Consider the following 21,132-nt stretch of genomic DNA (forward strand, 5'->3'; position numbering starts at 1 on the left):
CAATGACAATCCTCACTGAAATAACTACTGCAAACTATGGGACTAATAGACTTCGTTCTCCTAAGTTCCCGGGAACACATTCAGAGTCATGCAATAAGTTAGTTTTCTAAGGTCTGCAAAGTGGCAAAATGCCCACGCATTTGACAAGCCGAAGACCCATACAAATACTGAACAACTCCACACACTCCTCAAGTAACTGCAAATAAACTTAAAAATACCATAAACTTAACCATAAACCATAAACTTAAAAATACAAGTCCGATCCACCAGTGCATACTTGCACACAAGAAATTACTTCTCTCGACTCCAGCAACTATTACTATTCCACAGATTCTTTCCCCAGACCCACTTCTTTCTGCCAGCTTTCTGTTACTTTCCTCTCAGGCTTGTTCTTCATAGTATGAAGAACACTATAACTGAAAGCAAAAAAAAAAAAAAAAAAAAAAAAAAGTGCTTTACATCAATAAGCTCATACCAAACCCAGCTGGCTGTTGTACGATAATTATTGCATTCCTCACTTTTCTGAAACTGATGGTAGCACTGTAACTGGACTGTGAGTCTACTTCCAGTAACAGCATGCCAGAAGCATGAGCATGGCTCCCCAATACCACAACCTTCTGTACAAACTCGGGTTTCTCCATCTCATGTCTGTCCAACACAGCTAAAGTCAGTAGAATTGTCCTTGTTCTGATCTGAAGCCTTCAGCAAGGAGTTGAGTTCTGGTTTTGAGGCTGAACCATTCTCAGCAGTTCTCTCTTCAGTCTTTCACGGTCCAACCATGATCACCTTCAAAGCATTTAGAGAGTGTGTTTGTCTTCTCTTCAGCCAAATAGCAGCATATGGATGAATGTGTAGAATAGGTAGAGCTTATTGCTCCTCATAACTCCAAGCAAGGGCAAGAGCAAGTCATTGAGGCTTCCTGAAAAGCCTGTAATAAATTTTGTGATCTCAAGCACATATTTTCTGCATCAGTCATCTTGTTCTTTTTATTGCTTTTTTATTATTATTATTTGACAAAATCAGCTAAAGGCAATTTGCCTGCAGTAAGTGAAGGTATTTGGCCCTCATCTTAGCTGGCGTGAAGCCCTTTCTGGAATATCTTCACAGAGTCTGTGATATTGCTGGGGCGTCTGTTCTGAAGGGGTGCCTTCCGCCAGCATGCACAGGAGTTGTGGCAGCAGATGCACTTGACCTACGCACTTACTACTAGAGCATGGATCGAGAATGCCACACCGGATTCCCTCTGAATCTGTGGGTTGGCCTCTTGCACATTCAAGTTAGTCTCATAAATCATGCTTCCTGTTCATACCTGGATGCTCCACCCCTAGCTTTGTGGAAACTTAAAATAGCCCTGCTCCACAGGGCTGTTTCGTGGAGAATGCTACCTCACTGCAGGCCTCCTATGCACAGCAGAGGCCCTCATCTGGGGAGCTTCCTCCCACCAGCACTACAAGAGAAACAAAATCCAGCACGCTACAGTACATGGCACATCCTTCGATCTCTACCTGTATGGTTAAGCTTTCCGCTAATGCTAAATAAACACAAACCCAGCAAGGATGCTTTAATTTATCTACAAAGTTCCTATAAGCAGCAAACATTGCAAAATCTTTAGGGATCTGGAAAATAATACAGCAGGAAGTAGAAGTACAGCTTTTATCTTCTAGTTTCTGTAAGTGCTGCCTTACATCCTAATGACCATTATTTATTTTATTGAAATATTTATGGAACCAATAAATTCACTTCTGGAACTGTAGATAAGACATTTTAATGCAAAAAAAAAAAAAAAAGAGAAAAAAGAAAAGAAAAGAAAATAAACTAAAGGTGGAGGTAAAGAAAAATCCCAAGTTCTATTCATTTTCCTAGACTTAAGGATTGGAAAGTCTTTGCATTTCCTTGCCTTGGTGAGATTCCAGGATGAAGGAAACTAGAGAGAGGGATGAAGTAATAATATTCAGAATACTTTTAAATTACAGTGGCAGGCAAATGGAAACAGTTTGAAGCAAAAATGGAAACTCGTTCAGCAAAATACCCAAGTTCAGCAGTTTTATATGGCAGTGACATCATAAAACCATCATACTGGTTCAAAAATTTCCAACTTACTGTAGCAATATATACTGCAAATAGGAAGACCCAAAGAAAAGAAAAATGGGAAGGAGAAGGTTAGTCATGAAAAGCCAGCTCATTAATCAAGTGACTAGATGCTGACAGAAGAGAATGGAAAGAAAATCATTCTAAGAAACAAAAGAATTATAAAAGGATTGATTTTACTTTATATGTTACTTACGGACCTAAAACACTCAGTGACATTCAGTTGTAGTAAACAATTCGACTTCTGCCATGCTTCTCCTTGTGCTGCAATTTAAGACCACAATCACCTCACACTGGGCATGATTTTTGTATGCATCCATTACAGCTTTTTTTCTCTCATCTGATTCTCTTTTAAAAACAGAGCAGGAACAGAAATCATTCCTCCAGTCAGCAACTCACCAATTTTCAGTCCACATTTTTTCCCAATAATTTTAACTGATTTCAAGTTGCAGGAAAGCAAAAGATGTTGACTGCAAATGCTTTTTTAGCTACGGTATGTTAAAGATAGCTTTGTTCTTTGGTGTAAAATTCTGTGTGACAAGCTACGTGTAAACTAATCACTAGAATTGTCTTCTAAGAAACTGAAAGACGTCTAAATGACCTATTTACTCTGTTTAAAGCAAGTGGTTGTTAACTCATGCTCTTGTGAAGACTTCACGTGTCCTCAGGATCCATAATACACTCCTCCGAGCTGTTTGAGCATCAATATAATTTCTGTAAGAGCAGTGCCTCTCTCTTAACCATGCACTCGTCCAAGGCTCACAAAACCTTCTGGTCTTTGGTGAGCGCAGGAGGCACTTCTCTCTCTGGACTGCTTTTAGGGAAGACCTGTGGGCACCCTTTTCCCCAGGTTTCCCACTAAAGCAGGACACCAAGCATGTGGTCTACACCTCTGTCCCACCAGCTGGACAGAGGACCAGGAGTCCAGTTTCTGCCCTTCCTCTCCTCCACAACATCCTTTAAGGAGGAAACGGGGAACATAAGCATACAAATGGGGAATGACTCGCATTTCCACCTTAGGACAGACAGAATCTGTGTAAGACACTGTGCTGCCCCAACCCAGCAAAACCTCCGTTCAAGATCCTCTTTCCCAAGCCCAGTTAACCTTTAGCTTCCCAAACACAGCTGATCTCAGCAAGCACCCTCTTCCTTCGCCTTACCTCGGGCTGCCCACATGTAGCTCCCACAACACGCAGCTCCTGGGGCCAAATCCCTCACCTCCCCGGGGCCCTTCCCCTTTCATCACATTTCAAATAAGTATTCCAATGCAGTGTTTGCTCAGCAATTCTTAGGAAGCTCAACCTGATGCCTTTCCTTCATCTGGAAGATGCAAGTGTTGCTTTAAATACTATGAATGGGAAAACATGTCAGAATGGGGGAAAAATTGGAGGAAAAAAATTTATTTTTTCTGAGGCCTTTTTAAAAAAAAAAAAAGGAAAAAAAAGAAAAGAAAGGCAGTGTCTGAAAAGCTGAAGTGTGAGCAGTTCACATCCCACTTCCCAGCAATCAAACTGGAGAGCCTATTTCCAGGCTAAGGTTTTGGAAAAATTAGTCATTGTCTCGTATTGTGAAGCCATTAACTACACATATACAAAGGATTATAATACACACTAAAAATTTCATTTTACAGTCAAGATTATGATTAAGACCGGACAAAAGCAAACAGTTGATTAGCACAAACATTCCCATCTTAATCTATACATCCATAAAATTAACACTTTTGTGCTTCTTCTTCTTCTTCTTCTTCTTTTTTTTTTAATACGATCTCCTCAGAAGGCATATTATTCCTTAAATGAACTAACACAAGTTCTCAAGTTATCTCAGGACAGTTATTTCAAAAGACAATGCAATATTTTTATAATGAACACTTATAATCAGGCTTTTAACAAAGTAATTCATCATATAAACATATGAATCAGTCGGACACTAAATAAATATTTGTAATGGTAAATACTAGCATTTTGTTTACATCACTTAGGACCTGATCCTGCAAGCCCTCTGTATACAGCTTCATCCTCACTGAACGACTGGTTTCATTTCTTCTAGTCTACTGTTTTAATTGGAGCTGAACAAATACTTTCTGGCCATTAGGCGAAGTCAGTGAAATTAGCCCTGGAATATATCCAAGCAGATAATGACTTCCTTAAATATTTGTAAATCATTATTTTTATTCATGTTTATGAAATCATCACAAACATTTGTCAGTGGGTATTCATTTACTGATATTTGCAATCTGAGTTGCATCAGTTAGTTGAGATTCATCAGATAAATCATATGTTCCTTGTTCTTGGCTCTCTAACCAAACAAAGCAGGAGCTTTTCTGGCAGAAATACTCATGCAAATTTAAAGAGCGGTTTCCAAGAATTTGTTCATAAGGAGTACTATGTTTTACTTTTCCCCAAACATTTGAGTTAGGAGTACTGGGCTAGGAAGGCAAGAGCCCCCAGGAAAATAACAGAAGAGGGCAGATAGCTGTGAATTATGCCTGCTAGGTCCATTATCCATTCTCTTCTACCACAACCACCCCTGTCTCCAAGGCAATGGGAAAAGTCTTCTTTTGAAGCACACCAGAGGTGTCAGAAGAGCCACCAGTGTGACAAGATATTATGACCTTTTAATCATACCATCCGCCTCAGCTTGTGCCTGTCACCCACCTTAACCTTCGCACAAGACTGCTCTTCGCAATATAAGCACGTGCTATGAAAGCGGGGTGTTTAAATTGTCATGCCTCCATCTCCGAGTGATTAAAGCATGCCAGGGCACAAGGAAGGGCCCCGCAAAGCGGCTACGACCAGCACTTTAACTCTGAATTTACCCTCTCCTTGTTTTCAGTGATAGCTTTTTCCCTGCACGGTAAATCCAAAACTGAGAGCCACAGATAACAGATCTTAACTGACCTACACATCCTCATGGTGCCTTAGGAAATTCATCCAGGTATCTGCATACAAACGCGTGTGCCAATGAAGGCCACTCACTTGGTTGTTTTTAGAAAGCAAACACAGAATGGGTCAGGCACAGCCAAAACCTGTATTTAAGCATACTGAAATTTAAATTCCAAAGTTCCTTAATTTATTTGCCCAGCTCAGTTTGAAATAATAGTTTGAAATCAAAGCTATTGAAGTTCTTAGAGGGACTCACTATATCAGTTTAAGTTTGGCTGAATTCTGATGGTTTCCAGGACGCCTTTGAGCTCTCACCACAGTATAACATGAAATGTTCCAAACATGTGGCAAAAAGAATGACAATAATTATAAGAAAACTCCACCTGAACTGAAAAAAGGAACATCTTTTGAAATGATTATATATATATATATATATATATATATATATATATATATATAGTATATAGGGATATATACACACACCCACACATACATACATATATATATATATATATCCCTATATAAAAATCTCTCCAAAATACAAAAAATGGTATTGTTTCTTATGTTGGTATCATTTTAAATTCTTTACTCCATAAATCCATAATATGACAATTTCAGGCTGTCCAGAGAGATAAATCTTAACACAGTCCTACAACCTCCACTAATATAAATATAATGGCAAAGAACTTTGACCAGCAATAGTAAAATTTCAAACTTAAATAATTATTTTACAGTTATTTTAAATTTTAACAACAAATAGTTTCTGCATACCTATATTCATGGACAACGTAAAAAAAGATGCAGCTTTAACTTTCAACACTATCAAGTGCAGCTTTAGGAAAGGAATGTAAAAGAAAACTATATATTAGACTCATTCTAAAAAGAGTAACTTATACTAGGTGTTTGAAAAAAAATACTGTATGCCTGCACTTTATTATAAATAACCATGTTATGTCATAATTTCTTCTTGCCAGCAAATGAAGGACATCATTGGTTCACAAGCTTCTAAAGTGTACATGAGTTTTTGATCAAATCCTGTTCCTTGTGAAAATAAAGTTCATTCACACTTAGAGTGAACAATAATGAGGAGATTGATATTACAATAAGACATTTAAGGACCTTGGTAGCCAGTACCAGTTGCATTTGCAAGTGACTCCTCAGTTTTTCTTTTTTTAAAAAAAATAAAGGTACAATCATAGTTATTTATTTACTTTAAAAATTCTAAAGATGAAGAAAAGTAGTGTTTATATATTTAAGTCCTCATATAAATTATAAAACTCGAGTTTATGTTACAGAGTTTCTTCCCCAGAGGAAGCATAAAGCACTTTTGTGGTACCTTCACCAGTAAATATTGGTATCGCATCAAGTCTGAGAAACACAACAAAGATGATATTGCATCCTAAAGCCCAAAGAGAACATTCTTCTGATGCATTCTCTCATGAGAGATGTGCTCCATGGGATCACATGACTGCTGTGACTTAACCGAATTTCAAATAAAAGAAACATGAAAGATGTCACTTAACCAGTTCAATAGGAATAAGAAACATCACCAAACAGCAGACTCATCCTGTTTGAGGTCAACAGTCTTTGGAAGACAACGAGGAGGGAGTTTAAAAATAGGACAACAAAATAAAATAATAATAATGAGGTAAACTCCCCTAAAAAGGCAAAATGGGCTGGGGTGTCAGGAGAGAGTTCGATTGTACCGGACACCCAAATGCTTCTCTAGCCAGAGTTCAGCGAGCTGCATGGTAGAGGCAAATGTACTTGCTTTGGACCCTAAGCACATTTTATACTGTTTTGGATCTAAATTGGGGTCACACTGAACTGGATGAAAAATATGTACAACTCCTACTTCTTGACTTCTAAAAGCCTTCAAACCAGACGTTATAACTTTAGTAAAGAGGTCAACATCCTCAAGTCCCCAACCTTGAATTGAGGTATCAAATCCACCAGCAGTCAGCAGATCACTTTTGTAAATACACGTAATTCCAAATCCATACTCTCTCCAAAATCCAGTTCTTTTTGTGAAAACAAAACTACTGTCAGCTGGAGGGTTGCCTCCATATATTACTTTTGGATCATACTGGCTAAAGATGATAGGGTAGTAAACCTGTTCTCCCTGAACAGTGTTATCTCTACATCGTTGGAGAAAGTCTGGTGTGAATACCAGATCGACGTCACAGAATAGCAGCAAAGTGTCATTGTCAAACCGAGACGAGGCCCTTTCAAGACCTAAACCTCTAGAAAATTCTCCTGCCATAGGAATCAGGGTCATATCTGCCTTGGGATACTTATCGCTGTATTCCTTCATCAGCTCTATGTGTTTGCTGGAGTCCTGGCTAGACTCTGAACCAAAGAGAATTATTGCCAGCTTTACATTCTGCCTGGGAATCAGGCAAGTCTTCTCAAAGTTATCCATAAATCTTAAGAAAATATCGTATCGTCCTACGAGAGGGACAAGAATATGTATTTTCTTGTCACTATGTCCCGCAATGTCTTTGGTGCCTTGGAACGATGAGAAGATCTTTAAAGAATTTGAAAGAAAAGAAAAAGACTGAGTGTCAGTGTTAGTATCCTCCACTAGGCTTCTTACATCCAGCTCCTCTGCTTCTCTGAAGAAAGGTTTGCTGAACAACTGCTGAAGGTAAGCGTGCCGTCTCACTGGAACAGTAACTTTTCTTCCTTTGTGCCTCTTGTACAAAAGCAGTAAATCCAGGATGTACTCCACTCCATGCATAGGGTCCACCCTGCGGTAGCCGTACTGTATTTCCTTGAAATCAATGAGCCTTCCTCTAGACTTAGAGTTCTCGTTTATCATTTCCATGACTTGCATGACTGTGTCGTCCAGCGCGGCCCGCAGGACGCTGCTCAGGCTCTGCCGGGGTGGCTGGTTCTCCGCCATCGAGTAGAGAAGTTTTCCCGTCAGGAACTCCCACTCGATGACTTCAGCCCTTTCGCGTGGCTGGAAGCGATTGAAGGATGGCATCGCTCCCAGTTGCTGGTCTTCCTTACTTACTTCACTGTTACTGAGCTTGCTCATCAGGGCGCTTTCCCTGTGGAGCTGGATGGTCCGATAGCGCAGCTCTGAAATTTTGCGGCTCAGGATGTAATTGTGCAGCCTGTACTGGTAGGCTGGTCTTTTGTTTGGATGAAGCGTAATGGCCGTATGAATTTTGCTGTTGTGAAGATCTTGAATGTAACCCTTCCGGTTGTGTTCATAATTTTCATGGAACAACTGCTGCATCTAGAAAGAGAGAAAGGAGAAAAGACATTAAGCGAAGGTGCTTCTACCTGCCCAGAAAAGGACCCCTGTTAGTAGTGCTGATAATTACCAATTCTTAGCGACCACACACTCTTCTTTTTGGGCACAGAACTTGAAAGCGTTCAAGGAGGAATTACTTACATCGCTATCTGTCTGAGTTTCAGTACTGCCCACAGCGAGCGAATACTGTTGTCTAAATAAATACAAGGGCAGACAGACACCTTGATCTACCTTGACTTTATCCACCCACAAAACTAAACCAAACACTTAGTGAATAACTGTATTTATATTTATGAGGATGCAGGCTGAAGGTAGCTGTGCATGAAACACTAAGTCTCCAACTACATCTAAACCCTTATTAGCAGAGATCATTACTGAAAGCTTAGCAGCACTGAAGACGGTTTCTGAAGAAGGCCGTGGATTTACGTCTGCGGAGAGCAAAGCTACTTGGATTTCCTACAGCAATACGCAGATGGATTGTGCTTCTTAATGTTGATTAAGCAAATGGTTGTCATTCTCAACAAAACTGCTGTGTGGGGTTTTTTTTTTTGTTATTGTTGTTGTTCCACAAAGAATTAAGTGACTGAAATATAATCATTGGAATATGTGTGTTGGCAATGATACATGTATAACAGAACATCTAATAAGCTATATGTCATGCTAGTATAATTTACACTGAGTAATTTCCAATTTATTTCTGAGGCGAGGAAAGACGTTCTACTGCTGTCAAGTTACTAGCTGCAATATCTTCTGAACAGCGAAGAAATACATTCTATAGCTAAAACACAAGACCAGGATTTAGAGTACCTGGCCTTCGTATCTTTCTGTGCAAACAGTTTTACTAAGAGCAAATCATAAAACTTTCTGTGACTCAGTTTCCTCCCCAAAAGCAAAATTAGCTCATTATTTACTTAAGTGAATACTTATTCTTAAAAAGGGAGCACTATGGAGAAGTAAAATATTAACTTCATAAATACATATAAGACCCACAGTGCTTTGCTAAGTTAACATCTACTAACTCCACAGCAACAGAATCATGCTCCCATGAGCAACAGATAAAGGAGACGAGGCTGCTCTTTTTCATCTGAAACCACACGGGTCTGTAATTAATACATAAGGAAAATGTGCTAATTAGGTAGAAAATGTTGCTCAAGGAGGTGTTGTAAGCTCAAGCTATAATCGGATTTTGAGACTGGTATCGAAGCTTGTCTTTTACGTGCTGAGCAGATCGTGAAAGGTGACATTTTATCTATATCTGATCTATAACACAATATCTCAGACTCAAAACGGTTAGTTCATTTTACTGCAATTCTTTCTGGAGCAGAGATTTTGCTACTAGAGATAACATTAAGCCTAGGATAATAAATGTAAAATAATGTAAAATAACTCACAGAAACATTAGTATCTATTACAATAATTATTACATTAGCATGTACAGGAAATACATATTGCCATATTTAGAAAAACAAAGTTTTAATACATAATTTCTAGAATTTCCCCTCCACTCAGTCCCCGAACGATTCTGCTTGAACACCTACAGCTATAGTGATTAGTCATCTCATTTTTTTAGGCTACAAACACAATATGCAGCAAATAACCAGACGATTTCAGAAAAATGCCTTAAGTTATGTTAAATTTGCCTTTAGTATACCAGGTATCTCAGACCAAGAGCACCAGTAATAATAATAAAAAAAAACAAAAAACAAAAAACAACAACAAAAACAACAACAAAGAAATGTAGCTACAAAAAGACTCAAATACCTACATTCACAGAAAAACTTCTGTCTGAAGCTCTCTGAGGACATTTGTGCTGTCTGATGAGCTGAGATTCCCACCTCTCCAATCATACGCTGAACTCCCATTCTTCCCCCTTTTATTGAAAGCTGTCTACTGTGTGCTAGGCAAAGTGACTGTGATTTTGTATTCTCCTTCCAGTCACAAATCCCCAAAAGCCAGAACTTCTGTTTCCTTAGTACACTAAAAGTAGCAGCATTTTATTTATCATAAAAAAAAATGAAAAAGTTATGTTATTTTCTGGACAAAGCTGAATCCCTGATTTTCAGGTTTAGAATTTCACACTAAAATACACATGTAAGAGAGAACTTACACCATGAATTTCAGGAATAAAATATGTCACTTGGAAAACAAAAGTCAGAAGGGAAAGTGTTTCTGTTAAGGAATGGTATCAGATTCATATACTTCCCCCTCAATCCCTGACTCTCCGCTCTTTTCAAAATCCTCTAATCATAAAGAATCACCTGATTTCCTCCTTTTCATCCCCCAAATGGTATTTGAGTAAAACCCAAATGACTGTAACTACCTACACACTTTTAACCTATGGTACCTGCATATTCACAGTATGTTTCTTTTAAAGTATATAGCTTATTTTACCCTCCATTTTTTTAACAGATGACAAACTCACTGTAAAACTAAAAGCTGTCTATCATGCTCATTTTTCCACAACCCTTGACTTATTACAAGCTCAGCTTCACAGCAGATTCATTAGCTGCCCTCATTTAATAGGAATATTCTATTAACATAAATAGTGCATTTCTATTACATTCCCATTTCAGATGCCTTGGTTTATTAGATATGCTCTAGTGAAATCATAGTGAGAGGATGTACTCCATTATATTAATGATTCAGCTTTTGATAATCAACAACAGATTAACAGCAGTAACAACAGTAATTCTGAATTAGGTTGGTAATACAGTATCATCACATATATACAAAACAGTATTTATCCGCTTTCATTTTTAATACATGTCAATATTGAGAAAAGAGTTTGTAACATACATGATACTGAAACTGTAAACTCTGGTTTTGAAAATCAGAACAACTTTCTTATTGTTTTTTTTTTCTGCATTTCATAGTATAATGTATTCCTGGTACTTGCCCAGATTCCCAAGTGCTATTATGATACAGAGAATAAATAAAAGTTCATGAATCTCTGCTTGAAACATTATGCTAAATAATAACAGAACACTCCATTGTTAGATGAATTCTCTCCCCCCTCCAATTTGAAAGCAGTGATACAGCAAAACACAAACTTGTTTGAAAGAGCTGATTTCAATTAACTGAGCTCAAACACATTGTCTTGGAAATACCCCATTTTAATCTCTTCATAACAAAACCTTTTTGATTTGAAATAACTGTTTTTAACTTTTTTAATTTCAGAACTGAAATTCCTATTAGAACTACCAGAACGTTTGGATTTTTTTTTTTAATCTTGCTACAAAATAGAAGTTTGTTTTCTATGTTGTAGGACAGAAAATGTCTTCTCACCACTCAAACTATTAACATCTAAACGAAAGCAGTTCTAAGTGGTCCTAACTTTCCTTTTTTGATATTTAGAAACCACATGGTCAAGCCTAAGACGAAAATCAAAAATCATTAGTTTTCCAGGAAAAGGCACCTGTGCAAGGGCCTGAAATGCTCAACACAGTCATAAGTGACCCAGAAAAGGAGGTGATTCAGATGGTACCAAGATCTACTGAATCTAAACCAAAATTATGTGGGGTGGTAAAAGCGAAAGCTGCCTGCAAAACTTCTCATGATTCTGAGCAGCTAGGCAAGAAAACAGCAGATGAAACTCTGCAGATAAATGTAAAGCACGTGCAAAGAAGGCAGTCCTAACAACGATGGATTGTGTGCTGGCTGCTAGCGCCATGGAAAGAGAACTTAGTCTTACAGTAGACAATTTACGTAAATGTCACCTTGATCTTCACAAAAACAAATAGGACATAAGGAATCATCAGGACAATTCTAGAGGGAATCAGAAACATTGTTATACCATTGCCTAAATCCATAGCACACCTAAATCTTGAATGGCCTGTCAATACCTTGATTTCCCACCTGAGATCGAGAACGTAGGACTAGAAAGGTATTGACCAAGGCAAAGAGATGATCTTCAGTACAGACCGCAAGGTGACTAAGCAAAGAGACCAGAACTTTTCAGGGTGGGAAGTTGTCAGACGAGGGAAAAGCCAGTGATCTATAAAATCAAGAGCATCATAGAGAGAGTGGACAGGAATAAATCACAGTCTCTTTTAACGTAACTATTGAACATAAAATGATGTTATCAAGATTCAAAAAACAGAAAAGGACGTATGTAGTTAAACTACGCATGCTCATTGGCTTAGCAAGTTGCAGGTGTTAAAATTTTACAAGGGTTCAAAGAGCAAGTGGACCGTTCCATCATTGCTATTTATTGAACACAAGGTCCAATCTCTCCCGAACATTGTTGCGCTGCCCATTGCTGGAGCCCATGCTGAGGAAACATCACCATAAGCCTTTACTGTTTTTATAGCCCTCCCTACCTTTCTCCTCGTGGCCACTGCAGAGAGAGGATACTTGGTGAAATGAGCCTGGCATGGTACAGGTACCTTGCATTCACCAAAATCAATGAAGAGGAGAAGTGATCTTGAATTCAAGAAAGGGAAGCACATGTTAACTTTTCACACGGCACGACTGAAGAGTTTGCTGCCTTCTGAGCTATTCTTACAGCACAACTAACACAACAGTTGGCACGGATTTCTGCTTGCCTTTGCTCATGCTACCTGAAACTAGAAGATTGTGAGAAATAAGATTGTGATAATCTAATCGTGCTCTTAGGAGCGCTGAACTGCAAGCAGGAAGGGGGCAAAAAAAAAAAAAAAAAGAGAGAGAGAGAGAGAGAGAAGAAGAGCTGAATTAGAATAAAGGCAATGCTTTATTACCATGGCAGAGAAATACAATAGTTAATATGTAAGCACAATGCAATTTGCATTGCAAAGCTCTGAACTCGTCGTAATCTTTGTGATTTACTGTTGTAATAACAAGTGAAAGTTCTTACTACTCATACACAGAAGCCTAAACCAACACACTTTTATTATTGCAAGACTATCACATATAAAAAGACTGAATGCAAATGCTGCTTTTGAAATTAAGACTTTTTTTTCTTTGAGCGTTGTTTATAAACAATTTCTTCCATTTAACAGGGAAGACATGAAACTTAATCTTCCATCCACTCTAGCTCTTTTAAAAATTTATAACACTACTAAAATGTCCAACATTTTATCTATTATAAATTTGACTTTTAATAAATTCAGATATGAGATGAATGGGACCTATTCCTTGTCTTTCCTCAACCTTCTCAAGGATTTTAAAGTTTAGGGTTCTTCTGCAAGATGAGGATATATTCAGTATTTCCAGTGAATTTAATCCGTATGAAGAACACACGTAAAATCACAAATCCACTGAGTCCTGCAGAGTACTTTCTGGCTGCACAGCAGCAAATTTAGTACCTTAATAGAAGGACAAGGAAAAAAGCAAATTCAGGCACTTTAGGATGTTCTCAATAACATGAAGTATGATCAAATGCAACACTGAGCTTTCCAATATGTGATTGTGAAATTCTGGACAAGAAAATAGATTTCTGCAAGTCATTTGGTATGCTGCTATGAGAAAATCTGTTTTGTTAACCTGCAGAAGATGAGGATTAAGAAGGGAATTAAAAAACGCGCATGAACAAGATAAGAGAGACACAACACCTAATTATGCTGAATGGGGAATTAACAGTTTGGAAAGATGCTATTACAGACGTTCTGAAGAAAATATGCATTGTATTTAGTGATGCTGACAGAAAATCTGGGACACAGTTAGCTCATGACCCAGAGATGGTGGCATCATCAAGAGAGAAGAGAAGATACCCCAAGAGAAGAGCCAGAGAATGCAGAGAAGCAGCAATGCAGAAAATACCTAAGCTCCAAATCCTGCACCTGTGGTTTTAACAGGAAGGCGCTTGAATGCCTTAGGAAAGTTGGCATCTGGAACTGGAATGGGGAAGGAGAAGGTAAGCGCATACGCAGACTCCCAGGTGACGCTGGCAGGTCATTAGACACCAGCGTGATGCCTCCTCAGAAAAGGAAAATGAGAGTCTAAGCTGCAGCAGTCACAGTACTTAGGAGACAGAGCAGACAGCTTCACACATTTCTGCACCTACATGTGACCATATCAGTGCAGATCAATGCAAGGACTGGAAACTACCCTATCATAAGATATTAATATTGCTTAGATTGTTTAATCTAGCAAAATGGAAGAAAAGAATCACATTGTCTATAAATACATTGCAGTAAGTCCATGAGAGAGAGAGAGCACAAACGGACCGTAGGTACACCCAGGTAAGAAATCACAGGAAAATTTGCAGCTGTCCAAAGAGAAAGGTTTTGGATCAGATTCCCAATCCAAGTAATGGATACAATTTAGAGTTTCATCAGGTTATAAAAAAGATAGATCGCTTGCAAGTAAGGCAAGTAGTGACTTGAGAGATCCCATCCACTCTTCCTAATGACACAGCATTTGGCTTTTAGTTAGTAAGAATTAATTATATATTAATTGGCAGCAGCCAAGCTTCTTACCAAATAGGATTACATTGAAAGTGCCTAGCATTATCTTTCTCTTCACAGCCCTCAGGCAACATTGCTTCCTTATGTTTTCACTTGGTCTAACACATAACATAAAACAGTTTAAAACCAGAAAACCAATGATTAGCAATGTAATAGCATTATTGTTTTATAAGCAGCCTATTTGTTTATAGTTTATAATGCATCTGAGTTGCAATGTTATGAAACACTTTTGCCACAAAAAACAGAACAAAGTTTCATGTTTTACTATTCAAAGTACGGTAAAGGAGAAAACCTGTCAATATTTTTACACTACGCCCATCACTTTAATATATGATGCACCCAGAAATAACACAGGGAAAACCAGAGTGCAATTATAATCTACCAGTGATCGCAAAATACTATTTACATGAGAGTTGTATATTATTAATAGGCACATCTGCTAATTCTTAGAGAAATAAGTTTAAGCCCCCATGACTGCAGAAAGTGCTGAACACTGCTCTGTTTCACACATCATTAACAGACACATTAACAAACTTAAGACACAAGAATCTACAATCTTGCTGCGGACATCCTTCCCCAGATAAACAAAACTTGATGTATTGATTCCAGCTCTGGTATACAGGGGTCAGTAAGTGGAAAGATTGTAACTGCAGGTCACATCTTCAATTAATTGTTTCTTCGGCACTGGGACTGTTCACTCATCAGAAAGGGTTCCAACTTCTTATTTATAGATTAGCTAGATGTGATATATAGTGTGCAGAATAAAAATGAGCCAGATTTTTTTTTTGGTAGACCTCTGTAAGAGTAGAGCTGTACATTAATTAATTACTTACAGCTATTTTGTTTGCCCTTATTTTAATGAGATTAATAAGCGAAAGTTTAACAATAAACCCCTCTGGATGATTTTTTCCTCAATCTTCTTTCTCACACTAGTCGTGTCCCTGGACTGAAATCAGCTCAGCACTCTTTAAGCCAAGTGGTATCAAGGAAAGCTCTGATGAAAGAGTCCTGCTCTGTTAAGACTAGTAGGGTGTTTTGGTTTTTTTTTTGGTATCTTATCTCTTTCTGGGCATAGTTTTAAAAGGAAAAAACAAACAAACAAACAAAAAAAACCCACCCGAGCCGCAGTGTTTTGCTGCAGCATAGGAAAGACAAGAAAAGACTTTATTTGTCAGTATGGTCATGCTGTTCTTATATATGATTCTAACTAACCATTTGTTATAGCTGTGCGTTATCAAAACCACAATATAACAAAATTCAGGAAAACTGTACAGGGCAAAACCCCATACAGGAACGGCAAATACTTAAAACACCTGCAATTTACCCCATAGAGACAAGTTGAATCGCCAACCTATAAACGGTGCCACATAAGTACAGCGGCGTAGATGCCCGAAATTGAAGGAAAACGTTGAAAATGACCCTGCGGGAGCTCAGGAGAGGAGAGAGCATCCGTATTTTCACTTAGGTATGGAGAAGACCCTCGCAGGTGCCCTGGAAGCACGCAGTCCTCCCGCAGAGCCCGCCGGCGGCTCTGCCCAAGGGTGTTGCCTTAAAATGAGATTCTGATTTTATTCCTTGGGGAAAGACGGACGCCCATCATTCGAGAGCTGGTGCCCTGTCTGAAGATTTAAGAGCTTGCTGCCTTGGTTTCTAAGCAACCTGTTGCACCTGGGAGAGAAGGGAGAGTCGCAGGCTGTATCCTACCTGTCAGCGAGCTCTTAACAAAATTCAGATGTGGAACGAGCATGTCAAAGGTGGTGTCTTAGATTAACTGTCTCCTTCTTGTCTAAGCTTTCTGACAGGTAACATTTATTCTCAAACAGTTCTTTGGTAGGGAGTTTCTTCAAATGCAAACCTTTCTTTCAATAGCCTCACATACAGCTCAGAGAACCTGAAGCTGTATAATGCCTTACAGCAATACCTGCATCAATAATTTGGAAAGTGTATTTCTTTGTGTATAAACATCATATTTTCAGACTGTAAAGGCTATGATGATTGGTCTCAGGTCAGCAAGCAGCACCGTTCAATGCTCTCATGCTGAGCTCTTAAGTTATTTGCTACGATCAAGGCAGGGAAAATCAATTTTCTTTACAAATGCAAAGACCTGAATTTCAGTAGTTTCTCTTTGAGATATACGCTATGGGATAGGCAGGTATCTGATTAATAAACAGGATCTCCTAAACTCTCATTCAGCATTTCAAACACAAAAACTAAACAAAACTAAACAACACTAAACAAAAATTAAGTCTTTCAGTACTTTTATCCAAAATGCTTACTTTATGATTAAATAGCATGCTTAATTTCATTATGATGGTCTATTAATTACCATTAACCTGAACCGAGTACACTCTGCAAAAAGCACTTGTATTACTATTTACAGAATTCATATTACACTTCAAGCAAATGAACATTACAAAAATTTCTTCCTCATAATTACTTTCAAGACGAGAAAAATTTCAGTATAGGTCACTAAAAATTCAAACTTTCACATGCAAAACTTCATCACTGCTTTGAAAAACAGAGTTTTATCTATCAAAGACATACATTTTTAATATGTAGTTAAGAAGAAGGCTTAATCCTTAATTTTAAGCAGCAGAACAGGAGAAAAGTTACTTCGCTAAAACCGTCTCCTTCAGGGTAGATCCCCTCTAGAAATATTTTACAACTGTCATCAAATCATAGAATTAAGAAATTGTTTTCCTCTTAGTAAAATGAATAATTAACAACTTAATGTGATTACAGAATTATTTATTAAAGTATGTGAAAATTACCATTAACAGTATTGCATAATACATTTGGTCGGTGTCTAAGGTGCCTAAGTCTTTTTAGGTCTCGGGCTTTAATTGACCCTTCCACAGTTTGTTAACAAGAAAAAAAATCAGAATCTGTTCAGATTGTCTAGTATCTATCTGCCTCCCTTTATAGGCCTTTTCTCCTAAGCCTGGACTCATCTCACCCTTGTATCCTTATTCTGCCAACCCAAAAGGTTCAGCACATCACTCTAACTAACTTAGCATGCTAAAAGCCAAGGACATAACTAGTGCTCATGCAAGGCTACTTCTCCGCATTAAGTAAATGCTCCTAATGCCTCTTCAACACTTAATGCCCAATGCCTTTTCCATGGAAGGTCGCGTAAGCATCAAACTGCATCAGTACAACTGCTGCAAGGGATGTGGGATGAGCTGGCCAGATGGGCCGTCTAGCACTGGGTAGATACAAGCTTTGCCCTTATACAAAGGCAAGAATATTAAAATCAACTCAATCATTCGTCCTCAACACTTTTGCATCAGAAAGAAATGGAAAAAAAAAAAAGTCTTTAAATGTCATACACTTGGTCTCAAATATCAAACTCTATCCTTTGGATTACAGAAGGAAATGAAACAGTGATTTGGGGACTGATTATCTCCTGTGAGTCATTTCAGGGCTTTTTTCTGAAATGAGCTATAAGCACATTTGTTTAATGATAAACTTTACCAAAACACAGAGTTGTTCATCTGTGTATCTGATCAAAGATTTGAACGCTGTAATTATTCTTGTGAGTGCATTAATGGCACAAAAGCTCATTTCACATTTAAAAATTATATAAAATCTGGAAATTTCATTTTTTTGGCTATATGGATAATGTTACATTTGGACTAATCCTAGAACTCACTTTCTAGGATTACCCAGGAAGGAATTTTCACTTAACAGTTTCCCTTTTGTTACAGAGATCTGAGCAATGGTTGATTCCATTATTTTCATATTTTCCCGAAGCAGGCTGGATTTCTCAACAGTGATGGCATGACATCCTTTCCAGCCTTGCGTTCCTCTTACGTTCCTAATTGCACTCCTTTTTTTATATTCAACTAATTCCAAAAGTTCAAAAAAAGAAAAGAAAAGAAGAATTAAAAAAACGGACTTCCAAAGAAACCCTCCAGATCCAGACAGGTAACACGCTCAGTGTTTCTTAACATGAGAGCAATAAGCACAGTAAAAAGGCTGACGTTCTCCACAATGCTAGTTTGTTTCACAGTCATATTAAGGTGCAGGGAACGTTTTTTTTGTGGGTACCTGGCTAGAGCCATTACTATAAAAAGGGGCCGGAGGCACACACCGGGTGGCTGTGCTTTGGGCCACAGCTTCACCTGCACCATGCAACCTAATGCAAGCATGGAGAGCCAGCATGTGGCTCCACTTTTGGCACATCATGCAGGAGCATCACTCCCTCCACTCACACCCTTGCCCCCCCAAACTCTGCCACTTAATGAAAGAGTGGTGAGATTTTCTCAGGTGCCTCAATTTTATGGCATAAGAAAATCAAGTCACTCTTCCCACAGGCTCTATGCTACAAATACTCTCCATGGGTCATCTGAACACAGAGGGAGAGAACAAAATTTAGATAGCTGGAGAAAGCAATCCTCCCCACTAAGTAACAACACTGGCTATATAGAGTATGAGGATCATGTCACATGAAAAGTCCTTCTACAGAGTTATTTTCTAAGCCCCAATCCTCCAAATGAATTACTGGGAGAAGAGCATCTCTGCATACTACAACAGTCTCACAGAAGACTCCCCAGCATTCATCAGCATAAATTCTCATCAATCTCTTAGTCATGCTCAAGGCATATGCTGCTGGGAAGCCTGTGCTATCTGATGGATAAGCAGTGGGCTGACTTCTCTCTTTCTGGTTTTACAAAACACTTTACCACACTTTCTACCATTACATAATATATGCATTATAAATACAGCTGTATCATTGGTTTTTATGGTGATTGGGTTGAGGTAATGATGGATAGGGAAAGGGCAGGGGTTGAAAGAATACTAAATCTAAAGTGAGTGTTATTGTATGATAAAGCTTCATAAAACAGTCCAGAATGGAAGAATGTAACGTTACCCACAGTGGTAATTACCACACAGTGGCAAAGTATTGATATTTATTTACTCATTCATGGTTAGTGAGACAATTATTATAAATCATTGCCATTAAATCTTTACATGAGTATTCTATTTAAAGGATGGAAGAAAAGACTCAGGCAAATACACACATTTAATAAAGGTTTGAGAGATGATAAAGCTTAGCCAGACAATCCAAAAATTCTTATAACAATGAAAATAGTTCTCTTATTCTCTACAGGAGAATAAATCTAAATGTGCAGTCTGCATGCCTGTACCTTAAACAAATTGCTCTGTGGCATAGACACTGCACATCTTAGGTTGCTCTGCAGCAAGGTTCGCAAGTCCTTCCTTGACTGACTTCAGTCATAAGTCTCCTCACTTTTGCAGTAACTAATTCAATAATTCAGACATTGAGAAAAATAGTGAGAAGTCATTTTTTGTTTCTGACTCATCTGAAGAGAGTATAAAAATCAAGCCTCCGGACTACAAACCCTGAGGATCAACGTTCGGCGGTAAATGGCTTCACATTAGATAAACTTCCCTGCCTCACTAGTTGGTCATATCACTGGCAAAACTAAATGTGCTGAAGAGAAGCAATTATTTGCATTTAATATTCACAACGTATTTGTCACTGTAGTGTATAAAAAGGAAATGCGCTGAGGTATTATGTATCAGCACAGTCAACTAATAGACACAAAAGTTTTTCCTTTGCTGGTTTGATTGGCTTTTAGGAGTCTGTTTAAGTATTATTATTTGAGGCTAAAAGTCAATGAAAGTCAAAATAAAAATATTTTTAAAGCTTTTTTCTTACTGCTTTTTTTCCCCTGAGATCTACTCAATGTTCTGCATAACCAGTTCTGATACATAAGAGTATTACAGCAAAACCAGACAGCCCTATTCACCCCCAAGTCCGCAGTCATTTAAGAAGAGCATTTCATGTCCCATAATTTTTTTTTTAAGAGTAGAAATGTGTGTACTGTAACTACAGGATTTATCCATACATGTCATGCATCAAAAAGCTGCTCCTTTTAAGCACAGCATTATAATTATTTATTAACACTTAACATAAATTGTCTTTGCATGGCAACAGGAATTCTACCACGCCATTCTTTAACCCCCAAAATTCTTGTCTTCCACAAAAAATGAACTTCAGGAACTTGCTTGGAAATATTTTTTTAATCTAGAGCAGCCTGATTCAATTTTGATCTTCAACTTTAAATCTGATCCTGCTTTGAGAGCAAGGGTTGGATGAGATGATTTCTAAGATTTCTTTTGACTTAAATTATTCTATGATCCTATGATGCTATATTAATAAAATAAATATTCTGATACTATAAAATAAATAATTTTAACAGGAACACATTGCAAAAATTTCTACCGCCCTATCAGTTTTAGGGGATACCTAGGGGCTACACAGCATCCTCCAGAAGTCTTTCACAAAAATGTAAGCGTTGGGAGCTTGGAAACATTAACAATTCAGAGTATTTTTAACTTGTTAACATATGAGCTATGTTATACAGCATATATGCAAAGGCAAACAAATGGCTGATGTTCAGCCAAATTTTTTGGAATAACTCAACCTGAAAGAGATGCTGCCTCCTCTATTCCATTTAGTCCTTCATCCTTTTATCTTACT

The 21,132-nt window shown here is 38.0% G+C and overlaps 1 protein-coding gene across 1 annotated transcript in view; it reads right to left on the reverse strand.

Annotated features, from left to right (window-relative positions):
- Nucleotides 1–5,735: 5,735 nt before the first annotated feature.
- The window catches only part of CHSY3 (chondroitin sulfate synthase 3), a 153,616-nt gene continuing 138,219 nt past the window's right edge, over nt 5,736–21,132 (reverse strand). The window contains exon 3 of the mRNA XM_062599504.1: nt 5,736–8,217. Within this exon, the coding sequence (XP_062455488.1) occupies nt 6,655–8,217 (1,563 nt within the window). The 3' untranslated portion in view covers nt 5,736–6,654. The remainder of the gene's footprint in view (nt 8,218–21,132) is intronic.

This window comes from Rhea pennata, chromosome Z (assembly GCF_028389875.1).
Source record: "Rhea pennata isolate bPtePen1 chromosome Z, bPtePen1.pri, whole genome shotgun sequence".
NCBI lineage: Eukaryota > Metazoa > Chordata > Aves > Rheiformes > Rheidae > Rhea > Rhea pennata.